The 21887-nt window shown below is 57.1% G+C and overlaps 1 protein-coding gene across 3 annotated transcripts in view; it reads right to left on the bottom strand.

Annotated features, from left to right (window-relative positions):
• Positions 1-2217: 2217 nt before the first annotated feature.
• LRP5 (LDL receptor related protein 5) overlaps positions 2218-21887 on the bottom strand; it is a 75077-nt gene continuing 55407 nt past the window's right edge. Inside the window, exons 13-23 of one of the 3 annotated variants that reach the window (XM_070427686.1) lie at positions 21298-21497; positions 18462-18670; positions 17635-17825; positions 16854-17063; positions 14663-14788; positions 12621-12857; positions 10317-10442; positions 8681-8917; positions 7326-7465; positions 4886-4983; positions 2218-2933 (exon numbers count right to left, since the gene is read on the bottom strand). In XM_070427686.1, coding sequence (XP_070283787.1) covers positions 2672-2933; positions 4886-4983; positions 7326-7465; positions 8681-8917; positions 10317-10442; positions 12621-12857; positions 14663-14788; positions 16854-17063; positions 17635-17825; positions 18462-18670; positions 21298-21497 — 2036 coding nt within the window. In that variant the 3' untranslated portion in view covers positions 2218-2671. The remainder of the gene's footprint in view (positions 2934-4885; positions 4984-7325; positions 7466-8680; positions 8918-10316; positions 10443-12620; positions 12858-14662; positions 14789-16853; positions 17064-17634; positions 17826-18461; positions 18671-21297; positions 21498-21887) is intronic. The other 2 variants (XM_070427689.1, XM_070427687.1) reach the window with 2 other exon arrangements.

Below are 21887 nucleotides of genomic sequence, written 5' to 3'. Positions count from 1 at the left end.
GTCTCTCTCACATCGAAGTTTCTGTCTCTCCCTTCTCCCTCCCACTCTCTCTAAAAATCAATGGAAAAAATATCCTGGAGTGAGGATCAAAATAAATAATAAAATGAAAAAAATATATTTCTTTTTAAAAAGGAATGATTGGACAAATTATTGATCAAGCCTTGGTTTCCTTAACTACCAATTGAGGATACCATCTGCCTAGCAGGTCTATTGTGAAGTTTAAATGAAAAAAGCTGGGTTAATTTCATCCTCTCATTTAAGACACAGCTGAAACATCACCTCCTCCAGGGAGCCTTCCCATCTGAATGTGATACCCTCTCTGGGCCCCAGATACCCCCATGGCTTTGGAAACTGCCTGCCTCTATCACTGGATTCAGAGCACCTTCAAGGGAGGACATCCGACTAATGTCTGGGTCCCCCAGCACGTGACTTTAGTGTAGGGCCCTGCACACAGTGGGTGCTTACTGAAGGCCGACAGACTTACTTGGCACATGGAAGACCAGAGCAGGTTGTCCTCCACTCCCTCTAGCTGACCACACGGCAGGAAAGCATCCAGGGGAGTGGCCTCTGGCCACCAGATGGCACCCCTAGCCATGCAATGGCTCCATCGGTGCTGGGTTGGGTGCTAGGGGAGTGAGGGGGAGGGCTGCAATGGGTGACTCTCCCTACCCCCCCACCCCCAGCCCACACAGGCCACCAGAGGTCAGCAGCCCAGGCCACTCCTTCCCTTCCCCTTGCCTGATCCCTGGCAGACCCTAGCAGACTGAATGTCTGGCTGGATAGAACGGAGCAGGTGTGCTCCAGGGGACCCCCAATGCATGAGTGAAGGGTAAGAAAGTGAAGGGAGGGTCTCCTAGGGGATCCCCACATGCAGCCACTGCTTCTGAGTCAGCGAAAGTGACCTCCACTTCCTGCTTGGTTGCCCAGGTTGAGATTGGTGCTTTAATTAGCACCTCAGGGTGTGTGCTCCAACCTGGAAGAACAGGAACCCTGGGTGCTTGGCAGCTCTGTGGGGCAGAGAACCCCACCTTGGGCTGAGACCCTGGGTGCACCATCTAGCTCTGCCGGTCCTTAGCGGTGTCACCTTGAGCAGGTGTGTCACCTCTGAGCTTTAACGTGCCCCAGCGCCCATTCACCAAGGACCTGCTGCTTCAGCCGGGCAGAATGGGCGAGGCGTCTTCATAGGCATTTATCTCTTGGAAGCCTTCCAGCCGTCCAAGGGGTGGTGACGGCACCTTTCTTAACAGATGGGGCCAGCTGGCCTTCCCAGATGCAGGTCTGACCCCTCCTGCTTGCAAAGGGCCTGAGCACAGGTCCCGCCAGGTGGCCCCGGCAGCTCTGGGTTGGGGCTCAGCACTGGCTTCTGGTGCTCACTGTTACTTTGTACTGTCCCCGGCATCTGCCCTCCGTCAGTGGCAGGGGCATCCACAGTCAGGGGCCAGGGGAGGTGATTCCTGAAGGTCCACCCTTGAGGTCCCCAGCTCTGTCCCCTGGCCAAGCAGTCTTGGAGTGCTAAGGGCCTCTGCCTTCCCACCGCCTCAGCGCCAGAGCTACAGGATCCAGTGCATTCTGGGGCCCCCCTTGTGGGAGGTCGTCTGGCAGCTGATCCATTCACCTCGCTCAGCTGTCACCTCTGTATCCAGGCCCTGGAGGGGGGACGGCTCAGGGTCCTATTGGGAGGCCCTCCTTCCAGATCTCTGCTTTGACTCCAATGGAGACTGCTCCCAGCTCTATGCGTGGGGAGTCTTCCATGACCCACCTTAGACATTCCAATTAGGGTCAGGCCCTTCCCGGCTTCCCCTGGCCCCGGGAGAACAGCCCAGCTTCGCTACGACACACCGTTGCTTGCTGACTTCTCTGTCTCCTTCCACAGATGGGGGCCCCAGGGGCAGGAACCAGGCCTCATCTAGTAGTCTCCTCCCATACCACCCAGACGGGCACATCGCAAACCTCGGACGGACAGCGTTCACCGACTGACTGTGTGAGGGCCGGGAAGGAGGGGCCAGGGCAGGCCGGGGGCTTCCTTCCCTGGGGAGAGTGTGGCCTGGCAGCCCCATCCACTGTGCCCACAGGATGGCAGGACCAGGAGGCGCCCCTCGTCTCCAGCACTGTCTTGATGGGCACAGCAGCCTGGGTTGGCATACACAGGTCAGGAACAGCCCAAAGCCCAGCTATTTAATCTGCAAAACTTAGAGCAAATTTAAAACACAGGGCCTCTTTCTCAAAAACTATTTATAATTTTAGGATGGCAACAGCTGAGACAAAATCAAGCCCGAGGCCCTTCACGACTGCAGCCATGACGCTGGCCCTGCCCGCTGGCCTTTGCCCTCCCATGCGGGAGCCTGATGAAGCGAGACGCCTGCGCCCAGGAGGACAAAGGCTGTCCAGGGGAGGGCCAGAGGTCGGAGTTCGCTCTGTGGGGACACTCCCCTCCAACGCACACATGGCACAGAAGAATGGCAGTGATGTTAAAAAAAAAAAAAAGGTTTATAAATATTTTCTCCACTGTACAAAGTTCCCCCAGCCCTGCCCACCCATCACTGTTCACATTTCTCATGTTTTTAAAAATCCCAACTATATTTATTTTTTAAATCATAAAATATATTTTTTCTTTGTTCATATTTAAAACTATTTACAGGGGCGCAGAGAGGCCAGGGTGGCCCGGCCGAGGTCAGGACGAGTCCGTGCAGGGGGACGGCGGGGGCGGGAAGAGGTGGAAATAGCTCCTCTCCGTGGCGGGCGAAGGGGGGCAGCTGTCCTCCGCCGACAGGTACTGGCTGTGGGGTGTGGGCGGGGGCGGGTAGGGGTCTGAGTCTGAGTTCAAATCCAGGTAGTACTTGCTGGCCTTCCAGCGGCTGGCGCTGTAGTCGCTGTCACACACGTCAGTGCTGCAAGGCGTTGTCGGGGGCGCTATGCCACGGATGATGTAGGGCCTGCACGGACAAAGAAAGGGGGGTGGGGCCTGATTTGAGGACCGGATGGGCACAGGGGTCCCCCAGTCACGTGGCCTCTGCACCTCCATATCCCCACCTCTAAGTAGAGGTGCCTCCACCGCCCCGGCAGGGCTCCCAAGCCCAGGCCCTGGCGAGCATGGCAGCCCCAGGCCAAAGTCACCTTTATGGAGAACAAGGCCTGCAGAGCCTACCAGGATGACCCTGGGCAGAGTACTTAACCCCTCTTCGCTTCAGCTTCTTACTGATGAAATGGGGAGAATGGAGCAGCACCCATTTCAAAAGGGACTTGTGAGGGTTAAATGAGATTCTGCATAGAAAATGCTCAAAACTCCCTGATAGGAGAAAAGTGCTCGACGACGATTCCCCCTTATATACTGTCCCTCTGTCTGGGAAGGGTCCCATCTTGGGTTCAAGAAACCTGACCCCAGAGGTACCACCCAGCTGTCCTCCATGAGGGCATCGCTGCCCAGACACCTCCTGCGCGCTGAACCCTGTGTCGGGCTGCCAGGCGGCCTGCGTGTGGGGCCAGGATCCCGGTGTGTTTATGAGCCCCAGCTCCAGGCCACAGGGGGCTCACAGGGGGCTCACAGGGGGCAGGAAGGAGGAGCCAGCGAGGGGTGCCTGGTGCTGAGGAAAGTGTGTAGGGGGAGGATTCCCCTCACAGGACCCCAAGAGCAGAAAGGGACCCCGACAGGCAGTGGGAAGGGAATAGGTATCAGAGGTGACACCCAAATCAGGGCAGAACAAGGCATGGGGTATTCCAGAGACTGAGCGGCCTGGCCTGGCTGGTGTGGGTGTGACAGCCCTGGGGCAGTGGCCTACGAGACTGCTGGGGACAGACCCGGCCTGAGGCACTGGGGAGCCACTGCAGGTCCTTGAACAAGGCAGTGACCAGCAAAGAGGTATGTCTCTCCAGAGACTGCGTATCTCCCCTGCTCGGCCCGGAGTTCCCGAAACGGCCACTAGATGGCAGGTGACGCCTCGCTCAGTCTCCACCACGCCAGGTGACTCAGTAGAGAGAGGGGCCTCGGACACTCCAGAGCAGGGGTCCTCAAACTACCGCCCGCGGGCCACATGCAAATACAAATATTGTATTTGTTCCCGTTTTGTTTTTTTACTTCAAAATAAGATATGTGCAGTGTGCATAGGAATTTGTTCATAGTTTTTTTTAAAACTATAGTCCGGCCCTCCAACGGTCTGAGGGACAGTGAACTGGCCCCGTTTAAAAAGTTTGAGGACCCCTGCTCCAGAGCTTCTGCCTGCACCTCGGCGGCCTGGGCATGTGCCAGAGCCCACCCCCACCCACCCCATCAGGTAGTTCACTTGGGGTGAGGGGCCCAGTGCACCTGGAGCCCAGCTGGCTGAGACCGCCAGGTTGAAGTCAGGAGGGTCACCCCCCACCCCACCGCAGGCCGTGACTGGCCCCTGGACACAGACCAGCACACCGGATCCCACTTCTTCTTAACCTGCTCAAGTGCCCCCTTCCCGCCAGGGGAGGTGGGATCTGTGACCCCAATGTAGACCACGTGGAGGATGATAGCGGGGGGCAAGGCAGAGCCACCCCAGCACTCATGTGGATTAGATGTGATCCCGGCGTCCCTGCCAGGGTCCCACAGCCATGCAAGATCGGAATGAGTGGGAGCATTCTTCCAGGCCCCATCTGCCTGTCCCGGCTTCAGAGCCACTCAGATTTGGGATCCGGTGGGCTTCTGGCCTCAACACACAGACCCGGTCCTCTGGTGTGGGGGGCAGCCTGGTGAGGAGGAGAAGAGCCAGGGGAGGCAGGACTAGGGTGCATCATGTGCTCATAACCACCCTGAACCTCTCCCAGGTTCCTCCTCCTAGGAAACGTGGACCGCACCCTCCCGGCCACAGGCTCCTCTGGAGGCCCGGCCAGCCACTCCCACCAGGGCGGTGCAGGGACTGCGTACCTGTAGGGCCTGGCGGGGGCGGGAATGTTTGAAGAGTAGAATACGTCCACGTTGTACAAGGAGGGGTCCGTGGCAGGGGACGGCGGTGGGTTCAGGATCTGCGGAGAGCCAAGCGGGTGGGGGGGGGGGGTGTCACAGAGGCCCAATGCAGCTGTGTGGTCCTGCCACCCGCCGCCAGGTGTCCCCCCAGAGCAGGAGGTGAGGGCCCACACTGGACCGACCGGCTCAGCAGGCCCACACCTCCCAGGGCCCCTTGTCTGGTGAGGAACTTCACCTGTTTGGGCCATGGTTTCCTCATCTCTAAAATGGGGCTGAGAAGACCTGCTTCCCCAGTCAGGGTCTGTCCTGACACTTGGTGAGTCACCACAAGAAGTCCCCTTCCCCTGCCCTCAAAATAACAAGCCTGGCTGGTGGCTCAGTGGTTGTGCGTTGACCCAGGAAGCAAGAGGTTGCCAGTTCAATTCCGGGTCAGGGCATGGGCTTGATCCCCTTTAGGGGGCATGCAGGAGACAGCTGATCAACAACGTTTCTCTCTCATTGATGTGTCTATTTCTCTGTCCCTCTCTCTCTAAAAATCAATACAAACCTTTTTTTGAAAGGTAAAAAAAATTACTCTCTTTTTTTGGAAAATAAAGTCCATACTCTTGTATACTTGCTGATGTAACATTACTCAGGAAGAACACACAAGAATCTTGCCATGGAATGTTGCTCTAAGGGGGTCCCTGCTCGTGTTGGGAGGGGCCCTCTTCCCTGCGCCTTTTGAATTCTGTGCCATGAACATGCGTTACTGATGCAAAATCGTGTCGTTAATTTAAAAATAGCTGGCTCCATGTGGTTTCTTTTTGGGGTGATGAAAATGTTCTAAAATTAACCATGGTGATGGTTGCACATATCTATGAATATACTAAAAACCACTGAATTGTACAGTTTAAGTGGATGAATTGTATGGTATGTGAGTTATATAAAAAACAACAACGGTTGGGCCCTGGCCAATATGTGTCAGTGGTTAGAGTGTTGGCCCATGCACCAAAGGGTCACGGGTTCGACTGTCCATCAAGGGAACGTACCTGGGTTGCGGGTTCCCTCCCCACCCGATTGGGGCGTGTGTGAGAGGCAACTGGTCATCTCTCCCACATTGATGTTTCTTCCTCTCCCCCCACCCCTCGCTCCCTCCCTTCCATTCTCTGAAAGTGAGGACTAACAGCAAGAACAAAAAAACCCAGCTGGCTGTTCATGTCACCTCTTGCTGCCTAATAAGATCCCCAGCTCCCAGCAGAGCCTGGGACAGAAAAGGCAGTCTCCTGAGCCTCCGGTGTCTGCACGGGAGGCCAAGGGGCTGCTTCCTGGGGCAAGCTCGGCCTTACAGGGGTTCCCAGTGCATCTGGCTGGTTCCGTGGGGCATGTGAGAGTCCGCAGGGAGGATGAGAGGAGTGGAGGTTGGTATTTTAAACTCCAGGCTTCTGGGTCCTACCTGCCTCTGCCCCAAAATGCAGTCGGGTCCCGGAGCCTCCAGGAGACTCAGTTCCCGTCCTGCGAACCCGAGATAACAGCTTCTGCTGCCCCCTCCTCCCCTTCCAGGCCTGCCAAGCTCAGGGCCGATAAGGAGGAGGCAACACCCTGGACGTGCGGGACACCCAGAGGGGCAGGAAGGCCTGGCCCTGGCAGGTGGGCTTGCTGGAGACCCCAGAGAAAGCTCCAGGGGCTGCCCTCACCGTAGAACATCCAGTCACAGGAAGTCAGATTTCAAAGGATTGAAAAACAGAACCTTCAGACTCCGATGTTTATATACACACAGGCTCACCTGCGTGCCTCAAGCTCGCCAGGCACCCTGGAGCTGTGCTCTTGGGAAAGAGGGTACCCCAGCCAACCTCAGGGAGAGGGTTCCCACAAGGGACCCCCCAGCGGGGCTCGGACACTGTACGGTTGTTCTGCTACCAGGTGTGGCTTGGTGAGAGCCAGCGCCTCCCCACACTGGGGCTGCCCGCAGCTCCAAGGAGCATTTCAGCCACAAAAGTCACCCCATGAGAGCCTGCCCTTTAGAAAACAACCCAGCTCTTTCCTGGGAACCAGCAAGAACTTGGTTGGAAAAGAGAGTCTTCCTGGTGGGGATGCTGAGGGGGGGCTTGCACAGGGACCCCTGAACACCCCATGTAGACAGAGTGCAGAACAGAGACTGCGCTCGGACAGTGAAATGCTTGCTAGCAACCGAGGAGGTGGGATGATGGGTGGAACTTCCGTTCTAGGTTTTTGTGTGGTTCCCAGATTATCCCCGATGAACAAGGCATGCCCTTTTCTCAACTGAAAGCAGTGTCTCTAGAGAGGAAAATGGCAGGCTTATAGGGGAGGAAGGGGAATTCTCTGGAGGAACAGCGAATTAGTCTAGGAATCCTGAGGTCCCAGAGGCGTCTCCCGGCCAGCCAGGCCTCCCGCCCCCACTCACCGGCGGGTACAGCGTGGCCTTGGTGCTGGAGGAGCTGCTGGACGAGGCCCCGGTGACGTGGTTCCGGTCGTAGAGGGGCACCCCGCCCCGGCCCCCCATCAGGCTCACGGAGCTCATCATGGACTTGCCGCATGAGATGCCTGCGGGGGACGGGGACAGGGCAGGTCGGGCTGGGGTACCCCACAGACACAGTGGGCCCTCCACAGCTCCTGCCGCCCACAAGACCCAGGTCCAGGTGAGTAAGGCCCTCTGCACACCACCCGTGTGAGCCTCATCTGTAAAATGCGTAGACCCACAGACCTCCCCCGGGGCCACTGTGGGCCTGCGGGAGTGAACTCAGAGGGTCTCAGCTCAGGGTCGCCTGGCACAGAGAGGGCCCCGTTCTCTGGGGACTGCTGCACCGGTGACCGAGCCGCTCCCTCGGGCCTCCTGGAGCTCTGGAGAAACCCCTGACCACCCCCACATCCAAGCAGAATCAGGCCTCATCTGCACACAGACGTCAGAGTCCCAGCAAGGCCGGCTCTGGGCAGGGGAACAGGACAGGAGAGAGGGACCCAGGGCTGGGCAGGCACCGAGGAATCCCCAAGGTGGCCCTGAGATGACCTCAGTGACCCTCTCGGGGCTGAGCACTGACTGACCCCACCTCCGTGGCCACACCGTGACGTGAACCGTGGGCTCAGCCTGGCAGTGCCACCTTGGAACCCACACCTGTGGCCTCTCAGGTCCCTGCTCCTGGTGGACTACACCTCACCGTGGTTTTAACTGTGCAGCCGCAGTCCTAACTGCGCTCAGGACAAAACTGCTTGTTATATACCCAGTGACTCCTTTGATTCTAGAGCGAAGCGAAGTACCTGTCCCCCTCCTTCACCCCGAATACTCAAGACATGCTCCACAAGAACGCCAAACGCCCTGGCTGGGTATCTCAGTGGTCAGAGCGTTGTCCTGATACGCCCAGATTGCCAGTTCAATCCCAGGTCAGGGCACATGTAAGAATCAACCAATGGATGCATACACAAGTGGAACAACAAACTGATGTTTCTCTCCCCCTTCCTCTCAAAAATGAAAAAAGATCAGTAAAAATTATTTTAAAAAAAAAAGGAATATTGAAGGTTAAATCCAAAGAGCTTGCCCACGCCTCCAAGGCGAAAGGACGGGCCGTAGCTGTGCAGCCTCTGCCCTGAGGACTCTGATGCCAAGCAGAAGCTCAGGAGAGCCCGCGTGCTGTGACCGACTAGTGATGTCTGCCACACGCATGATACAGGCATGGCAGCAGCATCCCTGACCCACTCACCCATGTCCTGCCCAGACTGCTCTCCCCACCTCCGCCCAGGGCCCTGCACGTCGCAGCTCCTTACCTGTGAAGGGACCGTGTTGTGAGGCACCCGGTGCTATGAAATTGAGGGGCACGTGAGGGGTCCCACTGACGTACTCATGCGGGAAGGGCCCGTTGGCCCCTGTGTAGCGCTGACACACCACACGCTGGCAAACAAAGTAGACCCCGCCCATGACGAAGAGCGAGAGGATGATGCCGATGACGGGCCCGATGGCACTGCTGTGGGCCGGGCCTTCGTCCAAGGGCGGCTTGGTGATTTCTGCCAGAGGACAGACAGGAAGAGGGGGTCGAGGTTAACTGCACAGGAACAGGCTCCCCTGTGGGGCGATCCCCTGTGGGGAGATCCCCTGTGGGGTACCGTGGGCCCTGGAGGAACTGGTTCTGCCTGGGGCCAGCACTCACTGACAGGGGGCCGGAAGGAGGGGATGCTGGGGTGCTGGGCTGGGGACCCATGCTAACCTCAGTACCACCCACCCGCTGCCCCCTTGGCCTGCCTGGAGCACCCTCCTCCCCCCTCCTCCCTCTACTCTCCTCCCCCTCCTCCTCCATTTGGCTAAGCTCTATGTATATCCCAAGGGGCCCTTAACAGTGACTCCCCCACAGCAGCCTCATGTTCATCCCCCTTTGCCCAGCATTCTCTGTAGCGGCTGGAAGTACACAGTTGCTCCCATGAGTCATGAGCTGGGCCAGGAGGCCCTCGGGGCTGGTTCCAGGACTGACCACCAGGCAGTGGGCATGGGGCAGGCAGAAGGAGCCCAGTGTCTCCTAGCCCAGTGGTCGGCAAACTGCGGCTCGCGAGCCACATGCGGCTCTTTGGCCCCTAGAGTGTGGCTCTTCCACAAAATACCGACTTCTGCGCATGGGCCACGAAGTTTCAATCGCACTGTACGTGCGCGCCCGCACGTGGTGTTTTGTGGAAGAGCCACACTCAAGGGGCCAAAGAGCCGCATGTGGCTCGAGAGCCGCAGTTTGCCGGCCACGGTCCTAGCCCATCTAGCAGTGGACTTCACCTGTGCAGAGGGGCTGGGCTAACAAGTGTGCCAGGGGCCCAGGGCCTTCACTAGCAGGGCTCACTGAGCCCCGCAGAAATCCTGTCACAGGGCCTGGCTGAGGGGGCTCAGCCCAACCCGCAATGCCAGGAGCTGGCCCAGGGCTGCAAAGGTGCATGCCGGGGTCCTCTGGGCGTCCTGGGCTGGGGAGGTGCTCCTTGGGCTCTGAGCCCCGGGGCCTGGGAACGCTGTCTTTCATTCAGACAGAACAGGAGCTGGAGTCTGGGCTCTAGACTCAACATGGGCACAGCTCTGGCGAGGGTAAGCCTGCCGCCTGACCGATGCCACTGGCTGAGGTGCCTGGGCAGGAGCAGGACAGTTTACACTCAGGCCAAACCTGGCACCTGTGCATGCCTTCTCCCAAGGGGGCCTGCCGTGCCTCTCTCCCAGCTGGAACACCCCGAGCTCACGGTCTCCCTCTCCCCTCAGCTCAGCTGCTCTGCCTCCTCCACTCGGGGAAAGCTTCCCTGCCTGCTAGCAAGGCCAAGGACTCCCGACCTCCTAGCCTCTGTGAACCCTGCCCCAGTCCGCTTCTCCCTCCTGGACCCCAACTCTGAGGCAGAACCTCAGCACCGGGGGGACCCCGCCCTCCCTGGGAAGCCGGCTCACCACACATGAGCTCGTCGGAGCCGTCGATGCAGTCGGGGAAGGAGTCACACTGCTGCTTAATGAGGATGCACTGGCCACTGGCACAGCGGAACTGGTTGGGCAGGCAGAGGGCTGCGAGGAGGGAAGCTGGCACTCAGAGGCGTCAGAGGGCGCGGTGTGGCTCCCTGCCCCGCCACCCAGGACCCAAGGAAGATCTGGGTTCCAGATGTAGAGGGACACACGGACCCTTTCTAGGCCTGGGCAGGGAGATGGCAAATCCAGCCTCCACCCTCCCCTCGATGGCCCTTGTCCCAAAGCTGCTGCAATGCTGGGGTCAGGGCCGGCAGGGGAGAGACGGTACTGATCAGGCTCCTTCCTTGGCACGAACAGCGCAGGGACTCACCCAGCCCCTGCCCAAGGCTCTCCCAGGTACAGGAGGTGAGCCAACTAGAGGATCGCCCACGAGAAGCCTTGGCTCCCTAGAGCGGGGGGTTGGGGGGGGGGCAGGACACAGGTGATGTCTCAGCAGAGCTCAACTGTGAAGGCAAAGGCATCCACACAAGTGACCAACGCAGCTCGCAGCCTTTCTGGCGGCGGGAGGAAGAGAGAGGCTGGGTACTGATTACTGCTGCCGCCTCCCTTCCTGCGCCCGCATGCTGTCGGGGAAGGAGCTGGAGCCCCACCAGGAAGGCAGCTGCCCAGGGGCTCAGCCACCGGGCATACTTGCCATCTGAACTCCTCCCTGCCCTGCCCAGATGCCCCAGAACCACTTGGGAGGCTTCGGAAACAGAGGGTGGCGCCCAGAGCTTGCACTGGGGCTGGTTGTGAGTGCAGCATGTGCACCGGAAGCAGCATTTACAACGGGAAGGGGAGGGGACAGTTCCTGATGGGGCTCCTGCCCTCCTCATGATCGAGGCCAAACACAGTGCCGGGCATGAGGGTACAGCTGGGCTCAGTAAGTATTTAGTCACCAAGGGCCATTGGTCTCTATTGCAACTGCTCGATTTCGCTGTCCCAGCACAAGACAGAAACCAATGCGCCTGCTGTGTCCCAATCAAAGTTTATTGACCAAAACAGGTGTGGTCTGGATTTAGCCCTCAGGCCAGTGTGCCAGTCCAAATTCCCAAAGGGTCTCTTAGCTGGAAAGACTTCACAACGGTGACTTTACAGACACATCTAGGGAAATGACGCTAATCGTGAACAGGGGCGGCAGGCCGTGACCAGACAGCACCCGAGTTATCTAGACAGGACCCTCGGCTACGAGGGGAGGCAGGAAGAGCGACCCATTAAGAGCTCAGTGGCCGTCCTGGGCCGTGGTGTTAACATGTGACAGGAACCTCCAAGCAGGTCACTTATAAAAGGAAAATTCACAGGGGAAACAGAGAGATGTTTCCCTGCCAAGGTCTAAAGCAGTGGTTCTCAACCTGTGGGCCGCGACCCCTTTGGGGGTCGAACGACCCTTTCACAGGGGTCATCACCTAAGACCATCGGAAAACACATATATAATTACATATTGTTTTTGTGATTTATCACTATGCTTTAATTATGTTCAATTTGTAACAATGAAAATACATCCTGCATATCAGATACTTACATGACGATTCATAACAGTAGCAAAATCACAGTGATGAAGTAGCAACGAAAATAATTTTATGGTTGGGGGTCACCACAACATGAGGAACTGTATTAAAGGGTCGGAGCATTAGGAAGGTTGAGAACCACTGGTCTAAAGGAAGATCCTGCTGGTCACAGTGGACCTGGGATGACAAAGCCCATCTCTTTGTAACTCCTGGTTCCATGAGTGGCTAGAACCTACTCAGGGTAAGTGTTACCCCACACACAGGTCACAGGAGGCCAGCCTGCCTTATGGGGTGGGATTTACCCAGGTGCAAACCATGAACATCCAGCTACTGGACCTGTCTTGGTTTCTGTAAAACTGTGGACTGAATGAAGGAAGGTAGGACTGACTCTTACACTCCGCCTTCAAGTTAAATTGCTTGGCAGGGCAGGATGGGAGCAAATGGCAAGGTTTTCCACATTTGGCCTAAAAAGTAACTTATTTCCCTCCCAAGCTGAGGAGGACCTGGCGATTTCTCTCCTGGCAAAGGTTTTACAGAGATACTACCCTTGTGGCCAGTAAGAGACCTAGGAGGGTAGAACAAGTGGCTTCAGGGGAATTGCACGGCTCCAGAAAGGATATGTACAGGGCAGAGTCTGGGTAGGGCCAAACCGGGGAGAGGCGAGATTGGGGGGCGGGGCGGCAGGGTAGGAGCAGGGCCTTGGTGGATGGGGATTGGGTAGGGCTGGACGGGGGTGGGGCCTCACCATCACAGTCTGCCTCATCTGAGCGGTCCTGACAGTCAGCCTCACCGTCACAGCGCAGTCTCAGGTCCACGCACTGGCCCCGCGCGCAGGGAAACTGGGCATCAGAGCACACCGGGCAGCCCTCCTCATCGCTCTGGTCGTCACACTCCGGGAAGCCGTCGCAGCGCCAGGCCGCGGGGATGCAGTCGATGTCCCCCGTTGCACAGGTGAACTGGTCCGGGGAGCACGTGGGAGGCTCTGGGGGTGGGGTGGGGGGGGGACAGAAGCACCGTCACAGGCAGCCCCACCCAGTGCAGCTGGTCTCCACTGTGGGTGTGTCCTGTGCGCTGCCCCAGCCCCAGTGTAGAAGACGGGGTAATGCATGTGAGCTAAAAGACATGAATTCTCTTTGTGTGTGTTTTTTCATTGTGGAGGGAAAGAGGGCTGGGATGCAGACAGGCAGAGATGAGGGGGCACCAGCAGAGAGAAGGGAGAGCTGCCACTCAGCCTAGGGCTGCCCCATTTTCCAGGGATCCCATCACATCCCTCCTCTCCTTTGTGTGGAAAATCACAGAAAACCAACTTAGGCCAGAAAATGGGCCAGAATTTCATTTTAATGTTTTTTGTTTGTTTAATTTTTTAAAATATATTTTATTGATTTTTTACAGAGAGGAAGGGAGAGGGATAGAGAGCCAGAAACATCAATGAGAGAGAAACTTCGATCAGCTGCCTCCTGCACATCCCCAGTAGGGGATGTGCCCACCACCAAGGTACATACTCTTGCCTGGAATCGAACCTGGGACCCTTCAGTCCACAGGCCAACGCTCTACCCACTGAGCCAAACTGGTTAGGGCTCATTTTAATGTTTAACAACTGTCCTCAATGCCCTTGAAACCTAAGGAAAAAACTATTCATTTCATCCTGAAACAATGCATGTAAGCCTTTCATCGTTTGGTACCTGTGTGCCTCCTGCATAACTGCCAGGTTCTCACCAAGCTGAGCAGGGCGTGAGGCAGTGGAGGGGGCGTGAGCAAACTCACAAAGAAGCCTGGCTGTCCCCACTGGGCCCACCCACAAAGAACATGCTGGGGCAGCAGGAGCCAGTGGGTGCAAATGGCGTCTGAAAGGAGCCAGTGGTGGATGTCTGCAGGCTGAGCCACCAACAAAGACTGTGCACAGGAGGTGGGATACACGGGACCCGACAACAGCAGATGACACATTCTTCTCAAGCTCACGTGAAACATTTGCCAAGACAGACACATGCGGAACCAGGAAACACATCTGAACAAAACTAAAAGGATAGAAATCATACGTCTGCTCTCAGACCGCAGTGGGATTAAACTAGAAATCAGTAGCGGAAAGATACCTGGAAAATCCCCAATTATTAGGAGACCAGAGGCCGGTGCACAAAATCGTGCACGGGAGGGGGGGTCCCCTCAGTCCAGCCTGTACCCTCTCCAATCCGGGACCCCTCAGGGGATGTCTGACCCCTGAGGATCGGGCTAAACTGGCAGTCGGACATCCCTCTCACAATCCAGGACCACTGGCTCCTAACTGCTCACCTGCCTGCCTGCCTGCCTGGTCGCCCCCAACTGCCCCCCTCTGCCAGCCTGGTTGCCCCTAACTGGCCCCCTGCTGGCCTGGTCGCTCCCAACTGCCCCCCCGTGCTGGCCTGGTCGCCCCACGCAGCCTGCTGTTTGGTTGTTATTGTTACTGTGACGGTGTCCCAGACAATTTGCATATCCCTCTATTATTAGTACAGATTACACACACTTCTAAATAACATATGGATCAGAGAAGAAGCCATATGAGAAATTTAAAAATATTTGAACTAACTGAAAATGAAAATGCAAATTATGAAAATTTGTGGCTGCAGCCAAAGCCAGGCTTAGAGGGAAATGCATTGCCCTGAATGCCTATGTTAGAAAAGAGAGGATGAGAAAGAGCCAGTCTGCTTTGGAGACTGAATGCAACAGGGACTATAACTTTAATAAAAGAATGCAGGGCAGCAACCAGTGGGCAGAGAATTAGGTCCCAACAGAAAGTACTGAGGTCATATCTACCACCACAGGTCAGCAGGTTCTGCAGGAGCACGAGGTGGACTGGGCATGAGCACCGTGGTGTCCCGTCACCCTTGGCAATGCAGATGTGGGAGCAGCCGCCGTTGTCCCGGGCACATGGGTGGGCCGCTGCAGAGACAAAAAGGGAGGGGGTCAAGCCCTGCCTCCCACCTCAGGACCGCAGTCCAGAGGGTGGAGGGGATGAGGGCCAGGTGAGAACTCACAAGAGCCGGCACTCGCGTTGGCCAGGCTCCTACAGATCCTCCCACTTAATTCCCAGGGCAACCTCCGGAGTCTGTGTCTAGTGACATTGCATTTTGCAGATGAGGAAACGCAGGCCAAAAGCAGTTACCAAACTTACCCAACGTCACAGCCCAGTGCATCTTCCCCAGCTCTCACTGTGCCTACACCTGTCACTCTACTCTGCCCACCTGTCTGCCTCTCATGGTGTAGAGAGCTGAGTGGTGGCCCCCAAAAAAGGTATGTCCACATCCAAATACCCAGAACCTGTGAATAGGACCTTATCTGGAAAAACGATCTTTGCAAATACAATCAAGTTAAGAATCTGGAGTTGAGGTTATTCTGAACTATCTGGGTATAAGAGACGACAGGGGAATGAAGGGACAGACACCGGGGAGAAGGCCGTGTGATGGCAGAAGCAGGGACTGGAGCGATGTGGCCACAAGGAACGCCTGTAGCCGCCAGAAACTAGAAGGGGCAGAGAACCGTCCCAGGGCCTGGAGAGGGAGCTGACCCCACAGACACCATGATCCCAAACTTCTGGCCTCCATAACTACGGGAGGCCACCTTTCTGATGCATTTAGTCACCCAGTTTGTGGTGATTTATTACAGGGACTGCAGGATACAAATAAGCAGGGGAGCTCAAGCAGCAGGTGCTGACTCTATGGGGAGTGCGCATACTTCAGTTCCACTAACAATGCATCCACACCTGACCCAGAGGAAGGAGCCTGGGGAGGGGGGTGTGGCTGACCTCCCCGAGGTGAGAAGAAATGGCAGAAAGCACTGGCTCCGCCCCTAGCAATCAACATACAAGTGACAGATTCACTGTGTCAGAGGTCACACCCAAGACCTCACTCAGACCCAGGCTTTGTACTTCACAGGTAACTCTAATGAACGTGGTAGCCAACTTGGAGGTAAGCAACAGACAAGCCCAGGAGCTAAATCATGAGCTCTGGCCTCAAATCCAAGCCCCATCGTGTTCATTGGCCAATTGACAAGGGGAAGCTAACACCCTCTCTGAGACCTGCTTTCCTTAGATGCAAAGTAGCACAACTGTGAAATACAGGTAAGGTAATGACACAGTGAGCACAGGGCCTGGGAGGCAGGACAGTCACCACGTGGCAGGGAGGGGGGTCCAAGGGTAGAAGCTCATCCACAAGAGAGGGACACCTGAGCTGAGTGAGTGAAGAATTAGTAGGAGTTATTCAGACGGAGAAGGAAAGGTGACCAGACAGAGGGACTCTGGGGAGCAGGCACTTGGCCTGTGGGAGGATGAGGGCCTGGGGTAAGGCTGGTGAGCCGGGCATCCCCCAGGGCCTTGAAGGCGAGCACCTTGAACTTGGCTAGACCCTGGGCATCACAGGACAGAGAAAGCAATAGCCCTGCTTAGCCTGCTGTCAGCCCAGGTGTATTGATTGAATGAAGAGTGAGAAGACAGACTCAGGTAGACACCTACACACACGCACCCTACATGGTCATATATGGAGGGGATAGAGGAACAAGTGGTCCTGGCTTAGACAGCAGGCTGTGGCAGGCAGAATCCTCAATGCTCCCCAATTTCCCACCCAAACCCCCAACACAGGGGATGCGATGAGCTAGGGCGCCCATGGGTTTGCAGATGTAACTAAGGCTACTAGTCAGCTGACTTGAGTTAATTGCAAGGGAGACTTAAATCTGGGCCAAATCGAACCATCTAACCACGGGCCCTTGAAAAGCAGAGCGGGCTCTCCCGCTGGAGGAAGTAGGAGATTCGGATCTGTTGCTGGGAGGCAGGGAGCGGGCCTGAGGGCGGCCTCCAGGAGCCCAGCGCGAGAACAGGGCCTCAGCACCGCCCCTCCGCACAGTGGCCCGACCTCCTCTCTCCCCAAGGAGGCCAGTTTGGGGTCACTGTGCTGTGAGCCCAGGCCCACCCTTCCCTGGGTACCCCCCACACCGCTGCCCACCCCCCACATACAGAACTCCTCCAGGCTGATGTCCTCCACGGCGTGGATGCCGGTCAGGTGAGCGACACGGCCCTGGACTCGTGTCCTCTTGTCGCCAGTGGTCTTCTCCACGCGCTCGATCATCTGCTGCTGGCGGTCAATCCAGTAGAGATGCCTGCCCAGCACGGTCAGGCCCACGGGCTGCACGATGTTGGCATCCTCCAGGGTCAGGCGGTTGGCCCCTGCAGATGGGACAAGTGCCCCTGAGCGGCAGCCGACCGCGACAGCATGACCCACACCTGGCTCGGGAGGATGAGGGGGGGCTGGCAGGGAGCCTGCAGGACTCCACGCTGGGGCTGGAGCTGGGGCAGATCTGAGACCAGCCCCGGACTCCCCCTGCTCCCACCCACGACAGCCTTGGGATCAGGGACACAGGACCCCTCCCTCCACCCCACCCCATCTTATGGAAGAAAAGGCCCTCAACGCACCCACTCCCACTCCTCTCCAGCCACAGGCCTCCTGGTCGAAGGCGGCCCACCTGGGACTTGGGCACTGGAGGCAGAGGCTGAGGTCGGACTCCTGCCCCACCCCGTGCTGTGGGACCCAGGGCAACTTGCTCGCCCTCTCTGAGCTTTGTCTTCGGCCTCTGCCACGAGGTGAACGTGAAGCCCCAGCTGTGCCTGCTCACAGCAGGTCCCCGACAACCACGGCCACTACTACGGTTACTGATGACAAGGGAGGCCGGGCGTCCCCGGGAAGGTCAGACCTGTGGCTGCCTAGGGACCGGATGCCGAGGACACCCAGGGCACGTACCTGACAGGTCACAGCTTTCGATGCGCTTCAGGTCCGCGTCCACCCAGAAGAGCTTGCCCAGCGTGTTGTCCACCACGAGGGCCACCGGGCGGATGAGGCCCGTGGTGAAGAGGACCTCACGCTCGGTGCCGTCCAGGGCCGCACGCTCGATCTTGGCTGTCCGGTCCTGCATGTTGGTGAAGTACAGGTACCTGTGGGAGGGGAGCAGGTGGGGGACAGGTGCCATCTCCTGTCAGGATGCAGCTCGCACAGCACCAGCCAGTCGGCTTCCTGTCATGTGGCTTAGGTCCCCTCCCACCCAGGTTTATCCCGTCGGGACCCTCCAAGTCTATCAACATGTCCCAGGTGCCTCCCACCCGTCAGAGAACCCGCGGGCCTGCAGGGGGCGCACCAGGGGCCTTCCTGGAGGGAAAGAGCTCTCAGGAGGGGAAGCTGTGCCAGGGACAGCCAGCTTGGGAGGTAGTGAGCTCCCTGTGGCGGAACACATGCGAGTGAGTAGCCAGCCACCACCTGCGATGCTATGGAAGGGATTTTCGTACAGGGTTCGAGCTTGATGGGGATGGTACAAAACCCATGAATTAGAACTTACATCCTTCCCGGTCTCTCAGCAAAACCCGCACCTCCCCACACGTGCCTCCTGGGAAGGCCACCCCGGGTGTCTGCTTTCCCGCTGAGGCCGGGAACGAGCTAGCGTTCCCACGTCCTGCTCTGGCTGCCGTGGCGGGACTCCTGACCCATCGGAAAGTCGGGGATGGAAGACCCCTCCCAGCCCCAGCGGGGTGCAGCCCCCCACATCACGGTGTCCGCCTGCCCCTCTGGCCTCGCACCCTCGCTCGGCGTTGACGACGATGGCCCGAGGCTTGTCGCGGTCCCCACGGAGCACCACGCCCATGGCGTCCCCGTCCAGCCTGTGCACGTTGATGGTGTTGGTGGCCTCGCACGTCCAGAACAGCGTCCGGCTGTAGACGTCGATGCTGAGGTCGTGGGGCTGCCTGTCTGGGCTTTGGTTTGGGCTCGGAGTGGTCAGGATGAAGGGCTGTAAAGCAGTGAGAAAGGAACGCCGGCTAAGGCAGGGCCGGGAGGGCCGAGGCCTCGGTGTCCGAGTTCAGGCTCCAACCATATCCCATCGGCTCTCACCCACACACGCACTGGAGAGCGAAACTGACACCTACAGCAGCCTCCCTCGGGGAGAGCTCTCGCCATTCACCCAGGTCTCAGGCCCACCCACTCGGATTCAGGCCTCCTGCCCCCCACCTGCACTGTCACTCTCCCGGTCCCGTTCCTGCGCGCACCGCACCCAAGGGCCGCCTGACAGCTGAACCCAGGATCACAGACCCCTTCCGAGACATCGCTCTGCTTTCTTGTTTTCTTAGGCTCCTGCTGTTTTTTAAACTGAAGGTGCCAGAACCAAGTGTAGAGAACGGAGGTGAACCTCGCACAACCCTCTCCTCCGAGGGAGAGGCCAGGGGTTCAAGGCCCAGTGAGGGTGCAGGGCCAGGTGGGGGCCTAAAACCAGACTTGGGACACCAGTCATTAGAAAAGCCAGCTAAGAACCACCCATACTACAGCGCAGATAAACCCTGAACACGTTACGCTCAGTGAAATAAGCCAGACACAAACAGACACACGCTAAGTGTGTGATGCCGCTTATATGAAGTACTTAGAACAGTCAAATTCACAGAGAAAGTAGGACGGTAGGTCCCAGGGGCTGGCGGGTGGGGTGGGGAATCCAGTGTGTCATGGGGGCAGCGTGTCAGTTGGAGAACAAGAACTGTTCTGTTCGCACAGCCATGCGAACGTACTTAGCGTCACTGAACCATACACTTCAAAACTATTAAAATGGTTCTGCTATGAATATTTGCCACAGTAAAACATTTTAGATGCATAGGTAAGACAACTTAGCCAAGAGTGTAATAACTTAAAACATCATCTGTGGGGGGTTTGCGGGGGACCCTAAGAAAGAATCACAGCCAGCCGTGGTTAAGAGCATCCGCCTGCACACCAAAGGGTCGCAGGTTCGATTCACAGTGAAGGGCATGCACCTGGGTTGCAGGTTCGATCCCTGGCCCCAGTTGGGGTGCATGTGGAAGGCAACCAATTAGTGTGTCTCTCTCACATGGATGTTTTTCTCTCTCTCTCCCCCACCCACCTCCCCTTCCACTCCCTCTAAAAATCAAAGGAAAGAATATCCTCAGGTGAGGATTAACAAGCAAACAAACAAGACTCAAAACCAGAGCCACCAGAGGCGGGAGGCTCAGCAAGAGACAAGGAGCGAACCATGTTTCCAAATTCAGTGAAAACCCGGAAGCTGCTCCTAAAAGGGCTTTTTCTTCACAATCTTTCCATGCTTTTGCTCAGCTTTCTAAAGGAATGCCTGGACAGGACCCTAAGGCAATTTACACCTCCTAACAGCAGGGAAGCCACAGCCCATCAATTAACACCTCCCCATCCTCCAAAAGGATGCGCAGTGGTGCGGCACCTGCTCTGAGCAGGATGAAAGAAACCCATTTCCACCAGGCACAAACCTCAAAGGTGCCCTGCTAACTTCCCATCGTTGCTGGAAGAAGCATCTTGTTGGAAGTTATGCCCAACCCACCTAGACAGCCACAGCATCCAGTGCAGGGGACGGAACAGCAAAATCCACTTTACACACACGACAATCATCTGAAAATCTCCACCGACGAGCATGCCTCGTCACCGTTACACGGTCTCAAGAGCTCCCCACGGTGACACAGGCCCCTGCACGGACCCCTGGCCTGAGAAAGGGGCCGCTCAGTTCTGCAGCTTTTGTAAAAGGGTCTTTGGAAACCGGCAGAACGAGCCAAACACGTTCATGGTGGTCACAGTTTCCTGCTGCACGGAGACACCGGGTGAGGCCCGAGGCTGCAGTGAGCGTGTCCTTTCTGGACCGGGTCACATACCTAAACCGTCAGTCCTGTCAGGACGCAAATTTCGAAAACACGAATGTGTGATGCACTGGGGCCACTTGAGCAGAACGTGGATTTCACATTTGCTCTCAGGCACTCTCACCCATGAGAAGCACCAGGTGGGTGCACCCAGCACGGTCTCCCTGGGAGCCCCACGTCCACACTCACTCCACCGTCTCACAAAAACCCACAGGCCGTGACCTTCGGACGCCCAAATCCTCAGCCAACGTCAGGCCTCCATTGTGGCACTTACGTCCTGAGCCATTTAAGCCTGCATGACACTGCTATATGGAGCTCCTGTCGGTACGTAATGCGCCCCAGCCCCCTGCCCCCATGGCCCTGAGGTGTGTGCTGTGTGATTCTGCAAACCATGGTGATTTTCAGAACGCACAGACTGCATTATGGCAGAACTGACTACACGATTCCTATGAAATAAGAACAAATCCAGAGTAAGCAATACCAGCCACCCTGTGCAAAACCAATGTGGAAAGAAGAAATATCCCATGGGGTTGGACACTCCCTGCCCTCTCTGAGTTCAAAAACTATAAAATCCAGTTTCTACACATAACCAGTCTCAGAGTTTCACACCCAATAATGGCAGAATCGGAGCTCAAACCATTGCTGACCCAAAGCCGTGCGTGGTGGGCACCCCCACTGCTGAGGAAAGTGAAGCCCAGAGAGTCCCAGGGCGAGCTCTTCACGGAAGTGCCCTCACGCCGCTGACAGATACACTTGCCTGGGTCCCATCATCCCGGGCTCGCTTGATGTTCTGGCGTCCATCCACCCAGTAGATGAACTTGTCCAGTGGGTCGTAGTCGATGGCCTTGACGTTCCTCAGCCCGTGCAGTGGCAGGATGAGGTCCGGGCTGTGCTGGTCGTCCGGGATCATCCGGCTGATGGCATTTTTCTGGCTGAACAGCAAGAAGGTGCTGGGCGCTAGGGTGAGGCGAACAGAGAGGGGGCTGCAGGTCAGCATCCGGGAGCCGCAGGGAGAGCAGATCTACATGTGGAGCCCCCAGGGGACATGGGACAAGGCCAGAAGGACAGAAACCTGCTTCCGGGGTGGACCACGGGGAATTTTACCCTCCGTGTTACATGTCTCGGTTTCAGTTTTTACGAGTGCCTGTCTTTTTAAAAATAGGTATCAATTCATCTGTAAGTGATCAAGACTCAAGACGGCAGGAAGGAAGGCAGTGAGGACCCAGGGCCCACTGCAAGTTTCCGTCAAGCTCGGGTGACATGTCTCCACGTGCTCAGGGAACTGCGAGGAGCCTATGGGGTGAACAGTGACCCCAGGAGGGCACGCTGCCTGGGGGTCAGTGAGCA

The sequence above is a fragment of the Myotis yumanensis genome, unplaced genomic scaffold (assembly GCF_028538775.1).
Source record: "Myotis yumanensis isolate MYYU_CA2020_CCGP unplaced genomic scaffold, mMyoYum1.0.hap1 SCAF_10, whole genome shotgun sequence".
Lineage (NCBI taxonomy): Eukaryota > Metazoa > Chordata > Mammalia > Chiroptera > Vespertilionidae > Myotis > Myotis yumanensis.
Note: the sequence above shows the minus strand (reverse complement) of the source record. Positions and strands in the feature narration are given on the sequence as shown.